Source organism: Denticeps clupeoides, chromosome 5 (genome assembly GCF_900700375.1).
Source record: "Denticeps clupeoides chromosome 5, fDenClu1.1, whole genome shotgun sequence".
Lineage (NCBI taxonomy): Eukaryota > Metazoa > Chordata > Actinopteri > Clupeiformes > Denticipitidae > Denticeps > Denticeps clupeoides.
In genome coordinates, this window is record NC_041711.1 from 9,360,860 (window position 1) to 9,383,015 (window position 22,156).

Genomic DNA, 22,156 nt, shown 5'->3' on the forward strand with positions numbered 1-22,156 from the left:
GCTTTAACACAAATGGCTCTGCAGAGAAGAACTTGGGCAACAAGTGTCGGCGACAGACGCTGCCCACAAGCCCTGCACGCCTGTGTTTCATTTGCTCTGGCGTGTTGGTCAAGTTTCACATGTCGTGTGCAGTCGCAGGTCAAGCTCAGACCAAGCACTCGGGTCGAGCCCAGAACCCCAGGGTGCGTTTCAGGTGTTGTTACGCCCTAGAAACAGCAGAGTTGCGAGTCCTTCTGTCAGGTGAGGGGTTACTGTCGTCGACCGGTTGCTGACTGCCTCCTTGTGGTGGACGGAGGAATTACAGGCTCGGTTTTAAGGGCCTTTGCTGATGACGATGGTGAAAGTTGCATTAGACAGATTTAAGACAGATTTTTTTTTAATAAAAGTCATATATACATTTTTTATATTTTCGAACTGTGGCAATGTTTTTTTGCAACATTAAAACTGAGCAGCAGGACAAAACACACCCAGTCAGATGTGACAATGAAAAATGCAGGAATCACTAAATATCACTTTGAAATGGAGCTATACCTCCACCATTTGTTTTTCAGACAAGCAACTTAAAAAAATCCAAATCCAGAGAACCAGATGCACGCCAGATGTGGCAGACCCAGTGGCTGATGGGACAGAGCGAGTTCTTCCTCCCCAGCAGGAAATCCGGGTGACTGCTATCCCACTAATCCCCAAAGTCATCAGGCCGCTAACGTATCTCACGTAACAATAAAAGAAAAAAAAAAAAACACCATGTCCGAATTGTGGTCTTATAAAATCGGGTTCCGCACATAACAGCAGTTATTTGAGTCGAAAACACATTTACATAAAATTATGACCATGTCCATAAAAAATATCAAGCATTTATTTATTGCTTTAGGTAGATTTAATGAAATCATTACAGTGATCTTTTTTTACATATACGATATTTAAGAGAGCTGAAGCAAAAGCAACGTTCCTTGAAAGAACAAAGGATGACTTTTTTTTTTTTCCTTCATAAATACTGAATGAGGATCAAGTCACATTTTCGCAATAGCCCAGGTTTGGTCGTCCCCTGAAGCAATGTCACCCTCCACATACATGTGTTTAAAAAGCAGCGAGGCAAAACCCAATGGAGGTATGTCCCAGATGATGTTTTTTATCCAGGACGTTCTGCTGTATTTAACTGTATTTGGAGGTTTGGCGAATAATTGCTCCGGTCCAGTCTGACCTCAGAGCCTCGCCCCAGGGAGCAGCCAGTGAGAATCCCGGCTGTGATGCCTATTCAAAAGCTGGAGCTGCGGCCCAATTAGCTTTCCCTCCACAGTTCTCATTTCCAAAGCATGGTCCCTTCGTCATGAAACACTGCTTTGAAAGCGGACCCTGTTTGTCCTCCCGGTCCGCCTGTTCTGCAAATGTCGGTCTCTGGGTTGACGTACTGTAACACCGCCCATGCTGTTTCCACTGCTCCTTTCCTGAAACGTGCGCAGTGTGCAATTTAATACTGAATAGGAAATGCAGAAAGGCGTTGCAATGAATTATACAGATGAAAGAAATACATGGAAATATACAGCAGACTAAGAAATATGGTCTAAAACAATGGGACATATGTTCTTTTTTTTTTTTAAATGTAGCTCAAAAGCAATGCCATCAAATACACATCAGGTTTTAAATGTTTTTTTCATGTAATTAAGTGGAAATTGTCAGCTAAATAATGGATTTAGAAAGTCCTCAAACAGGCAAATTTTTATAAGAATTCAAGAAACGAAACCCATTACTGTTTATACTTGAAACCAAAATTTACACAAAACCTTGACTGCCAGCCAATCAGCTACTGTCCGGAAACAGAGGACTAGTTCATTAGCCCTTAACCCTTTAGGCATTTTTTTGTTCATTCCTTATTGCATATTGTGTTGATGTGAGAGAACGTTGTAGATGTGTTTGCATAGCCTTGTAGTTCTTCAATGTGGTGCGCTATATGAAGGGAAAATAAGAATATCTCTGACGCTCCACTCCTTCTTTAAACAAAACCAGAACCGAGCCAGCTACACTTGGATTGAAATGCAAACATTTTTTAAGAAGTTATGTATAGGATTATACAGTAGAAATAGTCAAGGCATATATGGCAATCATATTTCATTGTTTCTTATTTTGCTTTTTGTTGGGTTTCTATCATGCACATAACATCATGAGCTGCAAATTTGTCCCGGTGTGGAAAGTGTCTCCTGCCTCTGGCTCGCTGCAGAATGAGAGTCTGTTTAAGGTCACATGGCTGGCAAAGCTGATGGATGTCCCTCTATGTGGGGGACACGGCTCCTTTAATGACCGGTTCTCTGTTGAGATACGTGGCCCAGTAGACCAGGTTGAACGTGCCGAAGAGTATGGGGAAGACGATCCGGGACATCTTGTCGATCCTGCTGACACTGTTGTAGGTTTTTTTGGGGTCGGGGGCTTTGGGTTCGGCTGCTTTCATCTGAATTGTGGTGCTGTTGGAGATGGTGGCAATGGCGATGTCCTTGGTGACGTTGGGGGTGAAGTTCACTCCAGTTGAACAGACATTGTTGGACTTTTTTGACAGCACCATGGGGTCCTTTTTCTGCAGTCAGGGGGCATAAAATATATTTTTAAAAAATGAATATGTCCATAACTTGGTCACAGCTTTTTGTGAAATCCGTTAATTAAAATAAATGTCATGCCTAGAGTAGATTATACCTGCCAGGATGTTTTACTCTTTCTAAGAACACCGCAAGGCTTGTTCATTTATAAGGGATTAATTAAAGAGTAATTGGCACCACATGCTCAGATGGCAAGTAATTAAAGGCTGTTGATGTCAGGGGTATAGAGATACAGTGAAGAAATGGTCGCTTCACTCCAAATGAGGGCCACACGTGAATGACAGAATCTTGTTAAAATAATCCAGAAACCTAAATACACTTTATCTTGATTTGAAACTTTAAAAAGTAGCAATTGCTTATGTACCATACTTTACTCTGGTACACTATCTAGCACACCGGCAAATCACCAGCTCGGTTCCTGGAGACAAGCAGATTACGTGTATGCATGAAATCAGCTTTTTTCCCCTCCTCATTGCCTGGCGTACAAGTGACTCAACAGACTGCTGATATGACTGTCAGCAACATAACCCTGTCAACATTCAATTCCAGATATATAGTCTGAATACTTTATAAAGGCAGATGCTGTCGGGCACTCTACGAAACCCAGCTGCATGAAACAAACCAAAACCACAGCCTCTCTGTGATGTCAAAAAAAACCAAAACTATTCTGCACCCAACCCGGCTCCATTTGTCCCATCCCCTTTTCCAGCAACCACCATCAAGGAATTATTTTTATCGTAAAAAACACAATGTATGCAATATATTTTACACAGTTATTCTTATTATATAAGTGTAAATAATGATATGTATTTTAAATTCTTGTCATTAGAGAAAAACAAAGACCGCTGCTGCAATGAAAATATTTTTCATTAGTTTAATGTGCAGTGCATATTAAACCAATAGGGAGGAATTTACATCCTGATGTAAGCAGGAGTGTGTACTTTTTACATTTACATTTACAGCATTTATCAGACACCCTTATCCAGAGCGACTTACAATCAGTAGTTACAGGGACAGTCTCCCTGGAGCAATTTAGGGTTAAGTGTCTTGCTCAGGGACACAATGGTAGTAAGTGGGATTCGAACCCGCGTCTTCTGGTTCATAGGTTCAGAGTTCACTAGGCTACTACCATCCTACTACACCTACTACACCTTACCAGAGGAAGCAATGTGTGCTATTTACATTTTGTTACACAACTTTTGCAAACCATTTATAGATTAATCGGTATTCATCTCTGCAATGAAATTTTGATTTTGCTGTACTCACAACGTTTTAATAGAAATAGATTTTAACATAAAATTTAAAATGTGCAAAAGACTTTCATTGTTGATAGAAGCCAATTAATCTCATATAATTTCTGAACCTGTTCCTTTTAACGCTTTGTCATGCCTGTGGAATTGTGTTTTTTTTTTTTTTTATTATTATTATTGTTGTTGTTGTTTTGTTTATTTATTCCCAGGCGCAAACTGACACTGTCTTTTATTAATGCTGCAGGAAAACGGAGCAAACAGAGATCCAAGGGATGTTTAAGGGTTAACTGAGCAGTTTCTAGGCAACCAGAACTCATAATTCGTAACGTGTTTCAGAGACACAGATATTCACACTCACCTTTGGATGTTGAGCCTCCATGGCCTTTTTCCCGTCCCACGCCCAGCTCCTCTTGGTGAAGTAGTTGACGGTGGCGAATTCAATGAGGGCGGAGAAGACAAACGCGTAGCACACTGCAATGAACCAGTCCATGGCTGTGGCATATGCCACCTTGGGGAGTGAATTACGGGCACTGATGCTGAGCGTTGTCATCGTCAGGACAGTGGTGACCCCTGCAATGGGACATTCTTATCATCCATGTTTCATTCCACCACTTGTGTTACATACTACGGTACTTTATAAGACGATGACTGAATAGGCCCATAATATTAATGCTGAAATTAATTATGGAAAAAAAATGCAAATACTGGCCTAGTTTAGTCTGCAGTATTTGACAGGAAGAAAAAAAAGCACGTTTGTCTTCAGTCCTGCATTTAATTTGCATTGTGCTCACAGCCAACACATGCCGCCGGACAGCGTGGGATAAATTTCACTCACCAAAGACAGTCCTGGCGGGCACTGATTCACGGTTGAGCCAAAAGGACACTTGAGAGAGGATGACAGTCATGAAACAGGGCATGTAGGTCTGGATAACGAAGTAGCCAATTTTCCTCTTCAGGTAAAAGTGTGCCATCATCACGGTATATTGACCTGGAGCAGTGAAATAACAGAACGGCAGCGGGTGATGAAGTTTTACAACCATGGGAAAGGCTGGCTGAAAACTCTCCTGGAACGCTGCACCAGGAGTTAAAGCCCTGTCACAGCAAGTACATTATAGGGATACAACTGTAGAGGTGACATAAAATCCAATGATAAAAATAAATACTAAAGCAATGAAGGTTATGCTATACTGTGAGATACCGGCCCTGTTGGTCTGTGCTGTGGCTAACAATATTATTGTTATTATGAATAATAATAATAGTAATAATGATCATAATAATCTTTATGTTTTATTTTACCGGGCAAAACATTAAGAACAGTTTCTAATTAAGATGTATCACATTACATTTTATTATTTAAAGCAACACATTTTAGCATGTATTAGCATAAGTGAATACAAAACTGGGTGTTTTTTTTTTTGTCTTTCATTAATGTGACATTCGGAGCAGGTAAATCTTCACTGGTAAAAAACAATGCTGACGAGAGAGAGAAAACATAATATCCTGTTAACCAACTGAAGATTGCTTTTGGTGCTTTTAAAAAAAATCCCTTCTAGCTTGCCTAATGACGAGTATGATAAACGACTGCAAATCCACTGATGACTGCTGCTTTCTCTGGGTGAAATCGGATTTCTGTAGCTTGCTAATCCCTTGTCACAATCTGCATCCTGTCTTCAGCGGCACTCGCTCGCCACTCCGTCCCCTCTGCTTGCTTAGGCCACATCCTCTGGTCCCAGAGCGGGAAAATACCATCCTCAGGATCGGCGAAAACCCCGAGTGTGATGGAGGGTGGCTGACCTTCCCACATGCGAGATTGTGAAGATATGGAGGATCGCAGCAACACAAAAGGCAACATGTCTCTGGCGAGAAGGCAGCTCTGTCCACAGGGGCACCGATGACCGGCGCTCGAGACCTCGCAGCCCTGCGCCAGACACAACCAGGGGAGAGCGCGCAATCCTACATCTGGACTGATTTGCCTTTGATGCATGGAGCGGGATGAGCCCCTCAGAGGACTGAACATGTTCATGTGGTGGATTTTCCTGCAGGGATTTTGCGGTGCCTACGGGGAGCTTCCATTCACTGGCAAGAACAATGCAGCCATGCTGGTCAACTGGTGAGTCAAGATAACAGTTGCTCAGGGTTCTGGGTCGATGCAGATTTTTCCGGATGTTATTCAGTGATGGCTCAGTGCACGAAGCTGAACTGGCCCACTTGTAATTACCTGCTGCGTTTCTTTTGCCGCGTTAAGCGCAGCCACTTCAGGTCATGTCATGTCATGGCCCTATGACTGATCCGTTCATAATCTCATCTTGAATTAGGTAAGGGATTGCACCTGTGATTAGGTGTTAATTTAAGACCCTCTTCCAGCCCCAATGGGCCCAGATCGCCTTGTGGGCTTGGCTGGCGGCCACTCTGGAGGGCTGATGTCACGGGGTCTCCCTTCTCCACAGCGGCGAGGCACTTACAGGCTCTAGGCTGCACCCAGCATAGGAGGCTTAGAGGTTGCATCCTAAGCACTAGACTTAAGGCCTTATGCATGATCCTGAGAGATTGTGGACTCTTTGGTTTTATTGATTTATTTATTTATTTTAATGAGCTGGGGTCTGATTCCTTCGCCCAATTCCCACCCCTCCTTAGTTAAAATGCAGCGGAGAAATCCACACTTTAATAACTGCCCCGCAGACGGGCAGCCGGAGTGTATTACGGTTCTGGCTTGCTTTACATAAGGGAATTAAGCAGATGCCTTTCAGCTCCACATGTGCTGCCCACGCCGGCCAATCCTGTGCCAGTGATGTCATGCTCTTATGCAAAAGTGAGTGGTGGGGTATGTCCACTTGGATTAACCCTGGAATCCTAGTTGCTGGGGGCTGTTGCTACTTGTCAGCAGGCCTATGCACTGGACAGCTGCGCTTATTCCAGATATGATGCCCCACCATCCATTTCCTTTTCATATCTTTAGGAGTTGTGTCGTAATGAAATGGCAGCTCAGAAATAAAGCCGTCTGAAATGAGTACGTACACCATGTGCAAAGTATTAAATCTGATGCCACGTTGCCCCACATCAACACCATGGGGAGTGTCAATGTTCAGCGAGTGCAATTTAATCTATGAGAAAACATGGGTGGGGTTCAGCATGCACCTCTGCTGGTGTAGATGTTCTCAGTGCCTGCAGTTTGGCCAATCAGATGGTACTGGTTCAGCCGAGACCCATCCTCAGCCACAACCACAGACTTTGCCGATCCCTGGGTCCATGTGTACACAACCTCTGACACAGGATAGGCATCTGAAAGAAAGAGGGGAAATTATCCATCGGCCGCAAACTTCAAACCACCTGCATATAACTGCAAATAGCTTTCCCTTCTTACATTTACAGCAGTTAGCAGACATTCTTGTCCAGACCAGCATCAGTGCTTTACTAGTCCATTTTTTATCTTCCTACCTGTATATCTAGACTAAAACCAACAACTGTTGTTTAACAGAGACTATCAGATAAGTTACATACTCTAATACTTAATGGGAAGAGACATTCTACCACCAAATATTGACTCCTTCTAAGCAAGGTTTCCAAAACATCCTTTAGTACACTTTCCCCAGCACATACAGGTTCAACCAAATAGAACCTGTATAAATCTAAATTGATCTTGCGTTGTGACAGAAATGGTTTAGTGTTTAGGTAGCTGTTACATCCACATGCAGGGACCAAGGTTTCCCTGTCAGAACATTGCCCAAAGCATCACACTGCCTCCACTGGCTTGTATTCTTGCCGTAGTGCATTCTGCTGCCTTTTCTTGCCAAGGTACAGTGTGCACAGACCAAATCTAAAAGAATATGTGATTCACAATTTGTCCACTCTACAATGGCCAAGTTCTTATTTCTGGTCATTGTATGAGCTTTTGTTGGTGGACAGGGCACCCTGACCAGTCTGTTGCCCTGCAGCTCGATGCGCTTGGTATTCTGACACCATTCTGTCATGATTTCAGTGATTTGTTCAATAGAAATTCTACTGTGTTATCAGACCAAGTTGTTCTCAACATCTATGATCATGTTGCCGGTTCACTGACTGCCTTATTGCACAAAGAGTGAAAACATAATGAAGTACAGAAAAATAAGTATAAATAACTCGTTATAAATCTATTGATTAAAAACCTGTTATCCTTCCTGCAATTCATCTATTAAGAAATGACTGCTGACTCACAGTTACCATTGTAATGAGTTAATCAATGGTTATCACATGGTTTTAATGTTGTGGCTGATTGATGTCCTGGTAAAAAAGGTGTTTTGAATGGTTGTTTCAAAGAACCTCAAAGACACATCAGCATCTGAGGAAGGAGAGCTGTCCACCACCTAAAAATGCAACCGTCCAATGACACTGAAAGCCCATATGTCAAAAGCAAAATCAGCATGGGGGCAAAATTCTACAGTTGGACTATATTCAATGTTCTAACTACACAGGCTAATTAGAGTACATACACTTTCAACAAATTAGTGCTCCGTCACAGGATCAGATTCTCGTTGCAGGCATATTGCACATTGTATAAGCAAGAATTCAGTTAAATGAGGCTTGACTTTAAATAAGTGTTATTACTACAACACAAAATTGTGTTAACTCGGATTGGGCATGTGTGTGTGTGTGTGTGTGTGTGTGTGTGTGTGTGTGTATATATATATATATATAAATATATATAGCAAGCGTCAGGACAAGATAAAAATAGTAACTAGCATGTGATTTAATGATTATTCAATTTGGGCCATTGGCTGCAGTTGAATGGCTATCTCAAGTGAGCTCATTAGGCTTCATTAGATTAAGCCACAAAAAATCTTGGCATGTGCTAAATGTCAGAACCATAAATATTCCTATCATCCACAAAAATGGTCAGTGCTATGTTTGTGTTGCTGATCCTTGAGGTTTAAAGGGATAAGGGAAAAAGTACTAAGTCAGCACCACTAATAGAACAAAGCATAGTCAGGTCAACTAAGACACGGTGACCAGGTGTAACCATACAGAGTATGTCCTTTAGGCTTGCAGAAATTCCCAAATTAGCCCCAAAGAGACTGAAGTAGTGTAAGTCACACAATGTTCTGAATCTGGCTGACTAGCAAAATGTTTGCACGTGCTCCACTAATCACGAGCACTCGATTAAGGTGACATTGACCTTCGACATTCCTTCCTGCAGCCCTTCCCCAACAGGGACGGGATTCTGCCGGACCAGCAAAATTTGAACAAACAATATCATTGTTATCATTTGACGACAACAATATCATTGACTATGAAGCTCTGTGACAATGTTGTGTTGAGTTTTGATTAAACGCGAGAAACAAGTGAGAGTATTATATTAAATATGCTTTCACACTCAAGCCAGTTTCCAGGTAAACTGAGGAATGTATTGGTACTGATTTCTTCTGGAGTCGTGGGAGGCAGGAGCTGTGATGTGCTGTCTGTGCTAAACTCATTTAACCCCTTAGCTATAGGATTAGATGTACTTCTCTCCATGGACTTAGTCTAATGGCCCACATAATCTGCAGTTTTACCTGCAGCCTTTACTCCAGGACACACAGTAAAATGTAAAAAAAGGCAGGTAACTGTCTTCTATGAGAGTTAACATGGCTGCAAAGGTTACTTTTTGCCTGATAAAGAGCTGTATAGTTTAATAATTTCAGAATAGGTCAGATCTTGGTGAAGTTGCTATGCTTTTTTTTTAGCGCAGACCAATATGTCTACACCCAGTATTGAGTAGGAATAAACTAGAAAAAATAGTAGATAGCAATATCTGACATGCCTTTGTTAAACTATCCCTACCCACTTTTGGGGTGAAGCATTGCCCCCTGATTTGGATTCATAATTCTTTACACCACTTAACCTTTCAGGCTCTATTTACAGTTTACAATTAAAGGGTGGTGTGGTTTGAAGGCATCCCTGCTGATCTCAAGTCATGATCATCATGCACTCAGAGCGCAATCCTCTTACAGCGGCCCCTGTGTTTTCCAAGTCACAATGAACACCAAACCTCCAGAAAGCAGAAAGAATTACTAGGAAAACAATCGCAAATTCTGCCAACACATGACAGTATGCATATATCTCAAAACCACTGATTATGTCTACGGGGGAAGGAGATCCTGGGGTACTCACAGCTTCCAAACTTCAGAGGACAGGCATGAGCATCCATGGGGAAATCCTCCAGCTGCATGGGGCACTCAGCCGATATGGTTAACCTAAAATAGAGGCATGTATCATTATTAGTGAAGGCTAACAGCATCATAAAATAGAAATATATTAAATCAGCTAAATGAATGGCCATCATCCTCATCACCCTCCTCCCTAAATAAATACTCTGCTATTAAAAAACATATTATTGTCTAAGAATCATGTCCCATATTAAAGAAAATACAGGCAGTGTTTCGTCAGGGCGCACTGTTCCAGTTCATGAAGGATAGAATTTCAGCAAGGATTCATAATTGGCTAATTAGTGAAATCAGATTACTGGAGAAGAAAGTTGTGCAGAGACCTTTGTAACCCAGTTGTTTCACCACGTACACAAATACATACCGATTCGGAGCTAAGCCGCTGTGATATTCTTTACTTATGAGCAGCGGGTGAAATAGATGAGACTACACTGCCATCTTCTGGACAACACATAAACATTACTATTATTATGATATAAATTATTTATGTATATGTTTGTGTGTGTGTGTGTGTATGTATGTATGTATATGTGTGTGTATATATATATATATATACACACACACACACACACACACAAACATATACATAAATAATTTATATCATAATAATAGTAATGTTTATATCCATAAAAAGACCCCATGCAACATTCTAATTTTCCCCAATGAAGGACCATATAAAACAAAAATTGAAAATACGTGTATATATATTTCCTGATATGATGATGAACTGGACGTCCTTAAGACTCTTGTTGTTGTAATTTTTTTATCCGACCCGGTGCAAAATTATCAAATTGCATAAAGCATTTTCTGGGGTCACTGTTAAACACAGCAGAAGAATTATGAAGCATGGCAGACGAACGTCCACAGAGAATAGGCTCCTGGGAGCTTAGGGGATTAGAGCAGTCTAAGGGCTATTGGCTTGGATGCGAGTCCCAGATTTGTCAACACCGCCTTCGTGCGGCAACAAGCAAAACAACACTTTTGGCGATTGAGAATTTCAGGCATGTGACACAGAAAATTACATATTCAATGCATCGCAACCCATTTTCGTGCTTTTGTTGGATCTCCAGAAGAGGGCGTTGCGCCGGGCACGATCTAATCATGTGGAAGTGAACAAAACACTTGGGTGCTACATATGAGCGCTGCCTGACTTGTCTGCGACACATCTGGCCCTCCCAACTAATTATTACCATAGCGGGATATATACGCATACCCCCATATCTCACATGATCTGTCCACGTTGTATTACGAGCACGGAACGGCTCAGGCTTTTATTTGCCGTCGTTCTGGAAAGGTTGCATATGTGATAAATCAATGCAACGCTGTAATGGAAATGCATTAGGAGGCAGTTGTAAAACCAGCCGATTAAACGTGACATCCCAACATTTTACTGCCTTGGGGGGAAGGGGTTGGTGGCGCAAGGAGGTGCACAAAATCTATTCCCCTTCAAGCGGTTGCATCAGATGTCTGCTGTTCTCTGTGCACGTGATTGCACGTAAGACACTCCTCCGAGGCCGCTTCTGATATGGCTTCACCCCAAGTGTCATCTATTGATCCGGAGCCTCAGGCACAATTGCATCCTTTCGCTGCACGGCATGGCGAGCCTCTTATTGTACCGCAGTGCACTTCTCAGACGCGGCAAGAGTCGATCAGATAGCCTGCGTGGACCGCCGAGCTGAAGCAGCTCTCTGGTGGAATGTGAGGGCGCTCAGGCAGATGAATCGGTGATAGTGATGCCGCCTGCATGAGTGATACATCACCGCCACCCTGAGCATGACAGCAGGGATATAAATAAATAAACTAATGAAAAATAACACATTACTGTCCCTCGGACTGTCGCGTCACGCTGCCGCCACCTTAAATCAGGCTAACAACCGCGTCACTGTGGCGTCAGAGGAGAACCTTGGACACCAGTCACGGGAAGACAGGAAGATTCAACAGTGAATGTCAAATACACCTCATTACTGTCCCCTGCTCCCATGGTCCATTGCATGACAAATCTAAAATGTCCAACAGCAGATACAGCATAATGCTGTTTTTTGTGTCCTTCGTATGGAAGTGTTGGATTTAGGGGCCATTATCTGGTTCACTGATTGACAATCACGTAAAAAAAAAAGGTGCCTAGGGACAGTGGTGGCCTAGCGGGTAAGGAAGTGGACCCGTAATCGGAAGGTTGCCGGTTCAAATCCCAAACTGCCAAGGTGCCACTGAGGTGCCACTGAGCAAAGCACCGTCCCCACACACTGCTCACCGGGCGCCTGTCATAGCTGCCCACTGCTCACCAAGGGTGATGGTTAAAAGCAGAGGACACATTTCGTTGTGTCACCGTGTGCTCTGCCGCAGTGTTTCACAATGACAAAACGGTCCACGCGTCACCTCATGGTGTAGAGCAGGGTCCCGTCGTCCTGCAGGCGCAGTAGCTTGTTCGGCGTGGTCATGTTGTGGGCGATGGACTTCTTCCCATTGAGGAAGAAGGTGTCCGGTGTCCAGATGTTGCTGGCCAAAAGGTTGTTGAGAGGGAGTCTCTCCATGGGACCTTTGAAGCGAAGGCGCTCGTCCTTCCAGCTTTGCCGGAAAAAGACATCAATGGTATATTCCTGAGAAATCATAGGAAAGTTACTCGCTTTATGGATTACATGTTTAATTATATTTTAATACACGTTCAATTTAAGGGAAAAGAAGACAGAATGAAGGATTTAACAATGAATCTTAATATAAACCTTTGTTTAAGTAATGAACAATATAACATGAGTATTCAACTGTTGTCTTCAGTGACTTACCATTTCTGTGTCTGAAACCGGGCCAAAGCTTGTGACAAATATATTGGTTTTAATCTCTGTAACCTTTTCTGTCATGGAAAGGAGATTGGTGTATTAATGTAGAAAATATACAGAACATACGATATATAAAAATGATCAGTACTATAATAATTTAAACACAGGACTGCCCTGTCAAAGAAGCTGTTTGAGAGTATTTAATGAGATGATCTTTCACTGAAGGAAAAAAGCCAAAAGAACAGAAGGCCTGACTTTTATGTGACTTTTAAACAAATGTGGAGACCCTGTCTCACCATGACAGGCTGTATCTTATGGCTACTATGATATATGGAACGGCACCACAGGGACTCATTTTGACTCTGGGTTACTGTGGCGCATATATTTTAGTTAAGATGCAGCACAATAGCGAACACTGAGTTATATAGGTAGTAATAATATATATATATATATATATATATATATGTGTGTGTGTGTGTGTGTGTGTGTGTGTGTGCGTGCGTGCATGTGTGTCAGTGACATTTTTAAATATCAGTGAAATTTGCTCTTTTAAGCCCTTCACATGCAAGAAATCAGCACCTCAGAAATCAGCACCTCTGTATTATTCATCACTTGCATGAACACGCCTGTGGTCCTCTGCATGTTCTATTCTGTGCTAGAAGTGTTTTATATATTCATGCATCGAAAGCTGCCTTTGTTGGCCTCGTTTTCTTATGAAATAGTTATCGGCCACTCCACAGCTAGACAAAATACTAGCTGCTGAATCGGCATTCTCAAAGTAACCAGAGTTCATTAGGCCTTCGCAAAACTTCTATAGACCCATGAAAGTGTTATAACACAGACCCACAGTTTGATCGGTTTGTAAGGAGTATTCTGCAACTCTAAATGCAAGGTTTTGTCCACGCCGGGCTTCCTTTTCTGGCAGCAGCAGGATGGCAAATCTGATTCTTTACAGTAATTCTCCACTGCAGTACCTCCCAGTCCTGGACGCAGCCTATTGTCGTAGCCGTCCAGTAGTCCATCCAGGATCCGTGTGAATATGGTGATGTTGTCGTTGGCCTCGGCTTCCCTCAAAGCTTCTGAGGTGGTCTGGCAAGAGCTGGAAAATTGGAGGAAAATGAAATAAAACGCCCACATTCATGAGCTGCCGAGGCAAAGCCCTTATTTTCGCGCAGCTTCACCATTTTTAAGGACAACGTGCAGCTATTTGCAGGAGAATAATGTTCATTGTCAGCAGAGAGCATGAGCGTACTGGTGTAATAATGGGATTAAAAGTTTACTGTACCTCTGCTGGCATGTGAGGCTGAGGAGCAGGAACATGGTGAAGACGCAGCGCCTTCTCCCTCTCCGGCCTGGAACTTGAACAGAAACGTCAAATAAACGTCCCCGACGGGACAGCGGAGAACGACCATTCAAACGCCCCCCCCACCCCCCCCCCCCCCCCCCCCCCCCCCCAAAAAAAGTGTTATTTCTGCTCCGCCTTTAAACGTACAGTGTGCCCCCCCCCCCCTCCCCTCCCCGGCACCATTTATCACGTTAACAGCTGCGAACTCGGCCGATCGGCGGGGGGCAGCCGTTCCGGGGGCGACGTCCTTGACGACGTGCTGCTCGGGTCCCACATCCCGACCCCGTTACTGCTGCAGAACGGGGGGCTCCACACTGCGTCTCTCCGGATACTCCGGCCGGCAGAACAAAGCCCGCATCGCCGCGACACGTACCTGGGTGCGAGGCGGCTGTGGCGCGGAGTTGCATTTTATTTCACTCCAGGCGACAAAAAATGAAAATAAAAAAATCCGCAGCCCGCCGAAAGTGCGTCTCGCCGGCGGGGATCTCGTCTGTTCCGATTACGCCGCCGCCGGTTCTCTTTCTTTATTTCTTTGATTCTATTGTATTATATTAGAAAAAAAAGCACGCGTCGCTACTTCCTCTTCTCACAAGAAATAGTTGCGGACGCACGTCGGGGGCTACGCGCGTCCCCGGTGCCGCTACGCATCCTCCGCGTTCCCGGTCTCCTCGGCGGCGCTGGCCAGGATACCCTTGGATGGAAGTTGCCTGTCCGATGGTGCCACGGCGAGCTGGTCGCCCTTTCAACTGGAGACACTTTTCTCTCTCTCTCTCTCTCCCTCTCTCTCTCTCTCTCTCTCTCGTGTTCACATAATGAAATGTGGGGATTGCGCCCTGTCTTCGGGGTTGCCAGGTCCGCTTGTTGTAAGCTGCCCCCATCCTTCTCTCTCATTGAAAGTCTACATTTATTGGCAGTGTCGAGCTGTGGTTTTCGGTCTGTCGAGCTTATTAATTACATCAAACACAAAGGTATGGCAGAGCCATGCTTGTTATTTGATATTATTGTAATTAGCACCATTTGTCTTGACATTGTTACACGTCTATAAATATCTTGACTTGAAAAGTCGACCTTTGATTTGGCCTTTTTTTTTTATTTTGTTTATATAGATGCGATCGTTTGTGTCATGATCTGGCAACCGCCCGCAGTGTTTCTGTTCCAGAGGTTCGGCTGCTCCTCTTCTCACTATTCATTACGCCTCGCCTCGAAATACGCTTCCATGCGTGGGGGAAACCGCCTCTTAATGATAATGAACTCCTCGGGGAGGCATTTCCAGAGTTGAAGGGCAGGGCGACGCACCCGGATCCGAGGGGAAAGAAGAGAATATCTGTATCCCCCGGATAGGCAGGAAAACGCCTACACCTCCAATCCGACGCGGTTTCTGCTTACCTAGCACTCCCTCACTTAGGAGACACGCCAGCTTTCCCCGGGAAAAGGGGGGGACACGGGGCTGCTTAGGGGCGAAGCGTGGGTGGCCGCCCGAGCGCTAATGGTCCGATAAATGTAATTATACGCCGTGATTTGGTTGCGGTTAATCATCGCCATGAAATGAAGAAAGGGCCGGGTTATCGTTCATTTTGGCTGCAGATTTGCATGCCCATGCTGTGTGTGTGTGTGTGTGTGTGTGTGTGTGTGTGTGTCTGGTTGCTGAGATCCGTAGAGGAGGAGGGGGTGGACGCAACGCGGTGAGCGAATGAAAGGGTTTTTTTACCGACAGCCGTAAGAGGGAACTCTAGTCCCGTCTTTTCCGTGCAATTAACATTCCGACGGGGACGGACGCACGGTTGCACCGGAGAAGCACGCATGCAGTCTCAGTCACGGACCAGGCGAGAACTAGACAAGAGTTGACCGGAGGGCAGCATGCGGGGTTCAGCACCACCACGGCTCCCCGGGACGTCTTATTCTGGCCCACATGAGACCATCTCACCACCCACCCCCCGCAGACCTCCAACGTTTATACTTTTACAGCGAAGTGCTGGAGATTTTATTCCGGGAATTACAGCATGAGGCAATGCGGCGTTTTAATCACTCACCCACTTTCCATAACTGCTCAGTCTCACCAATACACACACACACACACACATACGTATTCCCTCACACTGTCTCACCTACGCCAGTTCACCCAGTGTGCATGGCTTTGGACAATCTCACCTACGCCAGTTCACCCAGTGTGCATGGCTTTGGACAGTCTCACCTACACAACAACAACATTTATTTCTTATATAGCCCAAAATCACATACAGTAAGCCCTACAGCTGACCCTTCTGCACACAAGGAAAAACTCCACACAAAAAAAAAAGCGGGACCCCCTTCCAGGGTAGAGTGGGCCTGCAAATGGTGTCAGTGCAGGGTTTGTGATGATTTGTACAATAGGTAAGTCCTACAGTTGTAGGTTTGGAGAAGTCCAGAATGTAGTCCAGTGTCATGGTCTACATTACATGTCCATTATGGTGTTACTGGTCCAATCACTTTGCACAAAATAACTTTGTACAAAATCACTTTGCACAAAATCACTTTGCACAAAATCATTCTGCGCTTTTTACTTTACTGCTCTTTTTTATGGCTCTTTTTCTTTAAACATTGTCTGAAACTCATTTGCACACCTTCACCCTACCAGTTACACATATTTTATGTTAGACGTAAAAGTGTAATATTTGCATATTGGTTCATTGTATACTTGCAACATTTGCAATACTGTGGTCTTTAGTAGTCGCAAAAAGCATTTCACTGCATATCATACCGTGTATGACTGTGTATGTGACAAATAAAATTTGAATTCTGAAGCTGTAGTTGTTACGGTGGTGGTGGCTGTGGAGACCCTCTGGTTCGTTTCATGCTATGTCTTGTTTAGCAGTTGTCAGGAACCAGGATTTATTTGCTGGTCTCTTCACTGGGGTCTGCCAGTAGTCTGTGCGCTTGATTCCGTGTCTCGTAGAGAACAAACAGAAGCAGCGGCAGATGGTGGTATTGTATGACTGGCAATGAAATATGTGGTTATAGTGGTATATTGGTGCTACAGTGGCCCGGTACCCTAACTAGGACAGCCTAACTAGGGTGAATTTAACACTGTCTGCGTCTAACAGGGGGACTGTGTCATAAACTGGACTTTATAATTGACACTGTGTCAAAGTGAAGTGAAATGAGTGTCTGGGACTTTAACAAAAAGCCAGAGAAAACAGAGAGGTTTTGAGATTGGATTTAAACACTGAGACTGTGTCTGAGTCCCGGACACTGACAGTCTTGTTCCACAACTGCGGAGCTCTATACACCAGTTCACCTAGTGTGCATCGCTTTGGACAGTGAGAAGAAACCAGAGACCCCGGAGGAGACCTGCACCAACCACATACTGGGTCGAGCCGGGTTTTGATCTCACAGTCTGGGAGGTGTGGCACAGTGCCACCACTGGGCAACCTTTCTAATTGGTGAACTGTGTATTGTTTTATCTAGGTATTTATCTGTGTATTTATTTTGTTGTTGTTGTTGTTTATTTTTTACAGGAATGCAGTGGATGGGAATAAGAAGCTGTACGCCATTTATGACACAAGGTAAGTCGCAAAAATAAAAAGGTCTACTACACCTATAACAACATCAGTGTGGCTTGTAGTGGGAATATTACTATATTTATGTTAAATATGCAGACACAATTAACATTATGCTTTGACAATTTACCAGACACCTTTGTCCAGAGTGTTGTACAACCAGTAGTTACAGGGACAGTCCCCCCTGGAGGCCCTCAGGGTTAAGTGTCTCGCTCAGGGACACGATGGTTGTATGTGGGGTTTGAACTGGGACTTTGTGGTCATCTGACTATGGTGTATGGTACTATGATGATTTGAAAGTATAAGATTGTTTTTTATTATTAAAATGATTAACGATGATGATCAGATCGACCAAATCACTCTCTTGAGCATTGTGGACCTAAACCTCCTGTTTCATCCTAGTTAACAATTTTTATTATTATTTCATGTATTATTATTGTGTCATAATGAGCGTAAGATCCCATGCCCATGGTGGCCTAGCAGTTCCACTAACGGTTCCACTGAGGTCCCCTTGATAAAGGTACCGTGTCCCCACACCCTGCTCCCCGGGCTACCTACTGCTCACAAAAAGGGGCAGAGGGCCCACCATGTGCACCGTGCTGTGCTGCCTGTATCAACTAACAAAGAAGTGAGAAAATCTCCATTTGATGCACATCATCAATTACGCGCCTCTGGTTTTCATCCCCTCCTTACATTGCAACACACTGGAGACATATGGGGCAGATGTGGGGCAGAGGGGCAGTGGTGGCCTAGTGGTTAAGGAAGCGCCCCGTAATCAGAAAGCTGCCGGTTCGAATCCCGATCCGCCAAGGTGCTACTGAGGTGCCACTGAGCAAGAGGACAAATTTCATTGTGAGCACCGTGTGCTGTGTATCACAAGTGAAAATCACTTCACTTTATGGCAAGATTTAGACATACAATATATAAAGATTATATAACTTAGCCTGCGACTACTCAGCCCACATACATCAGTGATGTTGCGTAATGGAGGCGGCGCTGCTTATTGGAATAAAGGTCTTTTTTTTTACACGAAGCTGAGATCAGAAGTCAGGTGAATGTTGGCTAAAAACGTGAAGTACGTGAAGTGTTGTCACGTGGCGCACCAGTGACTCTCCAGTGCCTAGAAAGCCGATTTCCAGCAACTGGGAGTAACACGCCGCCATGCAGCCGCCCACCGCCAAGTATTAATAGCGCGGTGACAGTCGCGACGATTTTTTTTAAATCGGCGCGCGACTTTCTCGGGTCCACACGTGCGCGCGAAGAGCGGCTCCATGGCAACGGCGCGGTGAGGCTGCAGGATGCGCCGCCGGGGTGGACCCGGGTACGAGAGCGCGCGGATTGCGCGTCCACGCACGCTCAGAGTTCAGTGAGACTTTGGCGGGTCGGCGGGGGAGGGATGCCGGGGTCTCGGGGAAGGAGCGTGTTCGGGACGCTCTCCCTGCCGGTTCTGGTGGCAGTTGTGTGTTGCGCTCAGAGGTGAGTTTCCCCCTTCTTTTTTTTTTTTTTTTTTTTTTTTTGGTGGGGGGGTTCGGCACCGGCGCCGGTTTTATTATCCAGGGGGGTCTCATCCATCTTTTTCCTGCCGTCGCAGCGCAAATGAACCGGGCAACATGTCGTTTGTGAAAGAGACCGTGGACCGGCTGCTGAAGGGCTACGACATTCGCCTTCGCCCCGACTTTGGCGGTGAGTCGATGCTGATGTGCGCCTATTTCTATTTATATAAAAGAATATATATGTGTGTGTGTGTGTGTGTGTGTGAAGCGCTGCTTAACTGTTTGCCCTTGTTGAACAGGCGCACCAGTTGCGGTAGGAATGAGTATAGACGTGGCGAGTATCGACATGGTGTCCGAGGTCAACATGGTGAGTATCGGGATTAATTGTCATTTATTATTTCACTGCTGCGATTACAAGATTATAGCCAATTTTCTCCTAAATTCAGAGAGACCTGTAGGTTAACGTATGAGTGTGTGTGTGAGGCATGTAGGATTGGTTGAGGCGTGTGTCTGTTTCTCTCCATGGTCCTGAACACAGTCTCATATTTCACATCTCCATATCTCCACATGTTTGTCCATGAGTTGATAAGGCTCATAACAGGAGAGGGTTTAACTATTAATTATCCAGGATGAAGAAGTATGGTGTCAATTATCGCTATGGGCATCTCACATTTTAAATTCTTCCAGTAATAAACCTTCTTGTTTCCATCGGATTATTTCTGTTATCCCTGCATCTACAGCTCCTTCGAATTAGGTTTCTTGAATTGATACGGCTCATAACTGTAACCCTTGCATAATTTACACTTGTCAGGCACACATAATGTTATGGTGTGATCCTTTTAACAGTTGATAGTCCCACATAAAATGACAAAATACTGACAAATGGACACATCCTTTTGTTTTGTATAATTGCGTTATAAAACATTGTCTTTAAATATTCACAACTACTGTACACACACACACACACACACACACACACCACCTTTCTGCCTTAAATTGAGTACAGTCTGCTCAGTCTGGGTAGGTCTCTAGCGCGTGTAGCACAGGCCCTCACATCTCGTTCAGCTTAATGACCTCTGCTTTCTGGCGTGGCTCATGTGTGTCTTACAGGACAGATGCCTCCCAACACACACCTCCTTCTTGGGAAGCATTTCAGTCGCAGGACCACTCCCTTGCCATATGGCGTTGACTCCCCTCAAAGCAAATTGTGTCACGCTGATGGCTTTTCTCCTCCCTAAAAACAATCTCAGTTGCGCTAGCTTTCATCCCGGTGTGCCATCTGGCCTGGTTGGTGAAGGTGTAGATTTATTTTGCTGTTGTGAGTGTTCGGGCTCTTCTTCAGTGTCCCTCTTGGTGTTTAAGGGTATTTACAGAATTTGTTCTTCACCCACACGTTGCCGGGGAAACCATTAGTACTAGAAAGAAGTCTTCACACTGTTCCAACAGTGTTGGGAATATTTTTTGGGGTTTTCCAGGGCTGTGTTTGATTAAAATTATTGGTGTGCACAGAGTGGATCTATAGGCTCCTGTTCTTTTAGGGCCTGGAGGAAAATATTTAGGTGCGAACAGTTGCTGCAGAAGACAAACGACCAAACAGAATGACAAGTAAACTGCACTGAAACTTGTACAATCTTGGATGAGCTTTTCTGAGTGTGCAGCAACAGACAGGGTTAAACAAGTGTATAGGCAAAAGTAATTTTCTCTTTTTTCAACAATGAGCTCTTGTGCAAATACCTGTAAATCAGTAAATCATGCAAATCAATGTGTGGACACTCTTCAGCAGTATCAATAATAAAATAAAATAAAAAAACCATTTGATTAAGTTTGCATACGTGCTTTACCTTGATAACAGATGTCAACTTGTGATATCTGTGAACAAAGATCAGCTCTGGAAGTCACCCTGGGATAGGGTCTGCAGGAAGCCCTGAGGTGTTGTGACAACACCATTATACATACTTGAGCTAATAGCAAACAGATGCTTGTTACAGTGAACAGATGCAGGAGTGTTTCAGTTTAATGTTGCATAGGCGAGGGTCATTAAACACAACCGAGCGAGGGATGACTGAACAGATAACTAATGTCATGAGTAGGTTCTGTACATGACTCCCTATTTCAGCAGTAATGGCACGCTCACAAGAAAGCGTAACTTTTTGCTGAGATTGCAGGTGCTTCAACACAACACACGGTCCAAAGTAGATTTTAGAGGAATGTTTGTCATCACACTGTATAAGATGTGTGACCTCACGATGCCACAGCAGTTTGTGGTCTCACACAGGGAGTTTGCATGCCCTGCACGTGATTTCCTTCTGCATTCACACTAGAAGGATCGGAGGCTCTGACTGTACCCTGTGGTGGGCTGTCGCCCGGCCCTGCATCTAGAGGGGCTCCGGCAACTGTGACCCTGAATCACATGGTCCTCAGTGTTGCCATATTGGGCGGATTTTAATAGTCATTCAAAATGGTCAATAGTCATGATTATCACAGATGTATGATAAGTAGCTGCAGTATAAAGTGACAAGCATGAGGAAGTGGGGAAGTATGGTGCATGAGAGCTGTCAATCATTGCTCTGATTTCCTCTCATTTGTAACTCTTCCACTATTACATGTTTCTAAAAATGTTAAACTTTGTCTCCTGGGTGTCAGAAATAATTAAACAAAAGGGTTGGCTGGGTAGATAGAGAAATAGCAAGCAGTCCATTCTTATTTGTTTTAATCCTAAAGACATATTTGATGTGATGTTACTGAACACATCCACAAATTATAGCCCTTTGAAGGCTTTAACCAATAATCGTCACCACAGAGACCTGAGTAAAGAAAATTTCATTATCTGACCATGGCTTGGAATAGGTGTTTGGAGTCCTGTTAAGAAAAGCTGCCTTCTACAACCCTCTTTATTTTTGGTGTGTACACTACTTGTGCCCATTGGCTTATTTGTGCTTTGTAATATTTCTGTCTGAGGTCATTTTGGGTGTGCCCTCAATAACAATGTAAGTTATT

The 22,156-nt window shown here is 44.1% G+C and overlaps 2 protein-coding genes across 4 annotated transcripts in view; one reads left to right on the top strand and one right to left on the bottom strand.

Annotated features, from left to right (window-relative positions):
* Positions 1 to 838: 838 nt before the first annotated feature.
* On the bottom strand, positions 839 to 14,927 carry LOC114789673 (gamma-aminobutyric acid receptor subunit alpha-5-like). 2 transcript variants are annotated; one of them, XM_028978908.1, is made up of 10 exons: positions 14,504 to 14,927; positions 14,071 to 14,137; positions 13,760 to 13,884; positions 12,792 to 12,859; positions 12,388 to 12,608; positions 9,959 to 10,041; positions 6,971 to 7,114; positions 4,671 to 4,823; positions 4,194 to 4,405; positions 839 to 2,566 (listed from the first exon to the last, which is right to left on the bottom strand). In XM_028978908.1, the coding sequence occupies exons 1-10, from the start codon at positions 14,535 to 14,537 to the stop codon at positions 2,267 to 2,269; spliced, it is 1,407 nt and encodes a 468-aa protein (XP_028834741.1). In that variant the 5' UTR covers positions 14,538 to 14,927; the 3' UTR covers positions 839 to 2,266. The 2 variants fall into 2 exon arrangements, with proteins under 2 accessions (XP_028834741.1, XP_028834740.1); XM_028978907.1 differs by having other exon boundaries at positions 14,071 to 14,143.
* Positions 5,477 to 22,156, top strand: part of LOC114789672 (gamma-aminobutyric acid receptor subunit beta-3-like) — a 29,568-nt gene continuing 12,888 nt past the window's right edge. Inside the window, exons 1-4 of one of the 2 annotated variants that reach the window (XM_028978905.1) lie at positions 5,477 to 5,945; positions 17,625 to 17,672; positions 19,258 to 19,349; positions 19,459 to 19,526. In XM_028978905.1, coding sequence (XP_028834738.1) covers positions 5,818 to 5,945; positions 17,625 to 17,672; positions 19,258 to 19,349; positions 19,459 to 19,526 — 336 coding nt within the window. In that variant the 5' untranslated portion in view covers positions 5,477 to 5,817. Of the gene's footprint in view, positions 5,946 to 17,624; positions 17,673 to 18,734; positions 19,143 to 19,257; positions 19,350 to 19,458; positions 19,527 to 22,156 lie in introns of those variants that run through there. The other variant, XM_028978906.1, reaches the window with a different exon arrangement.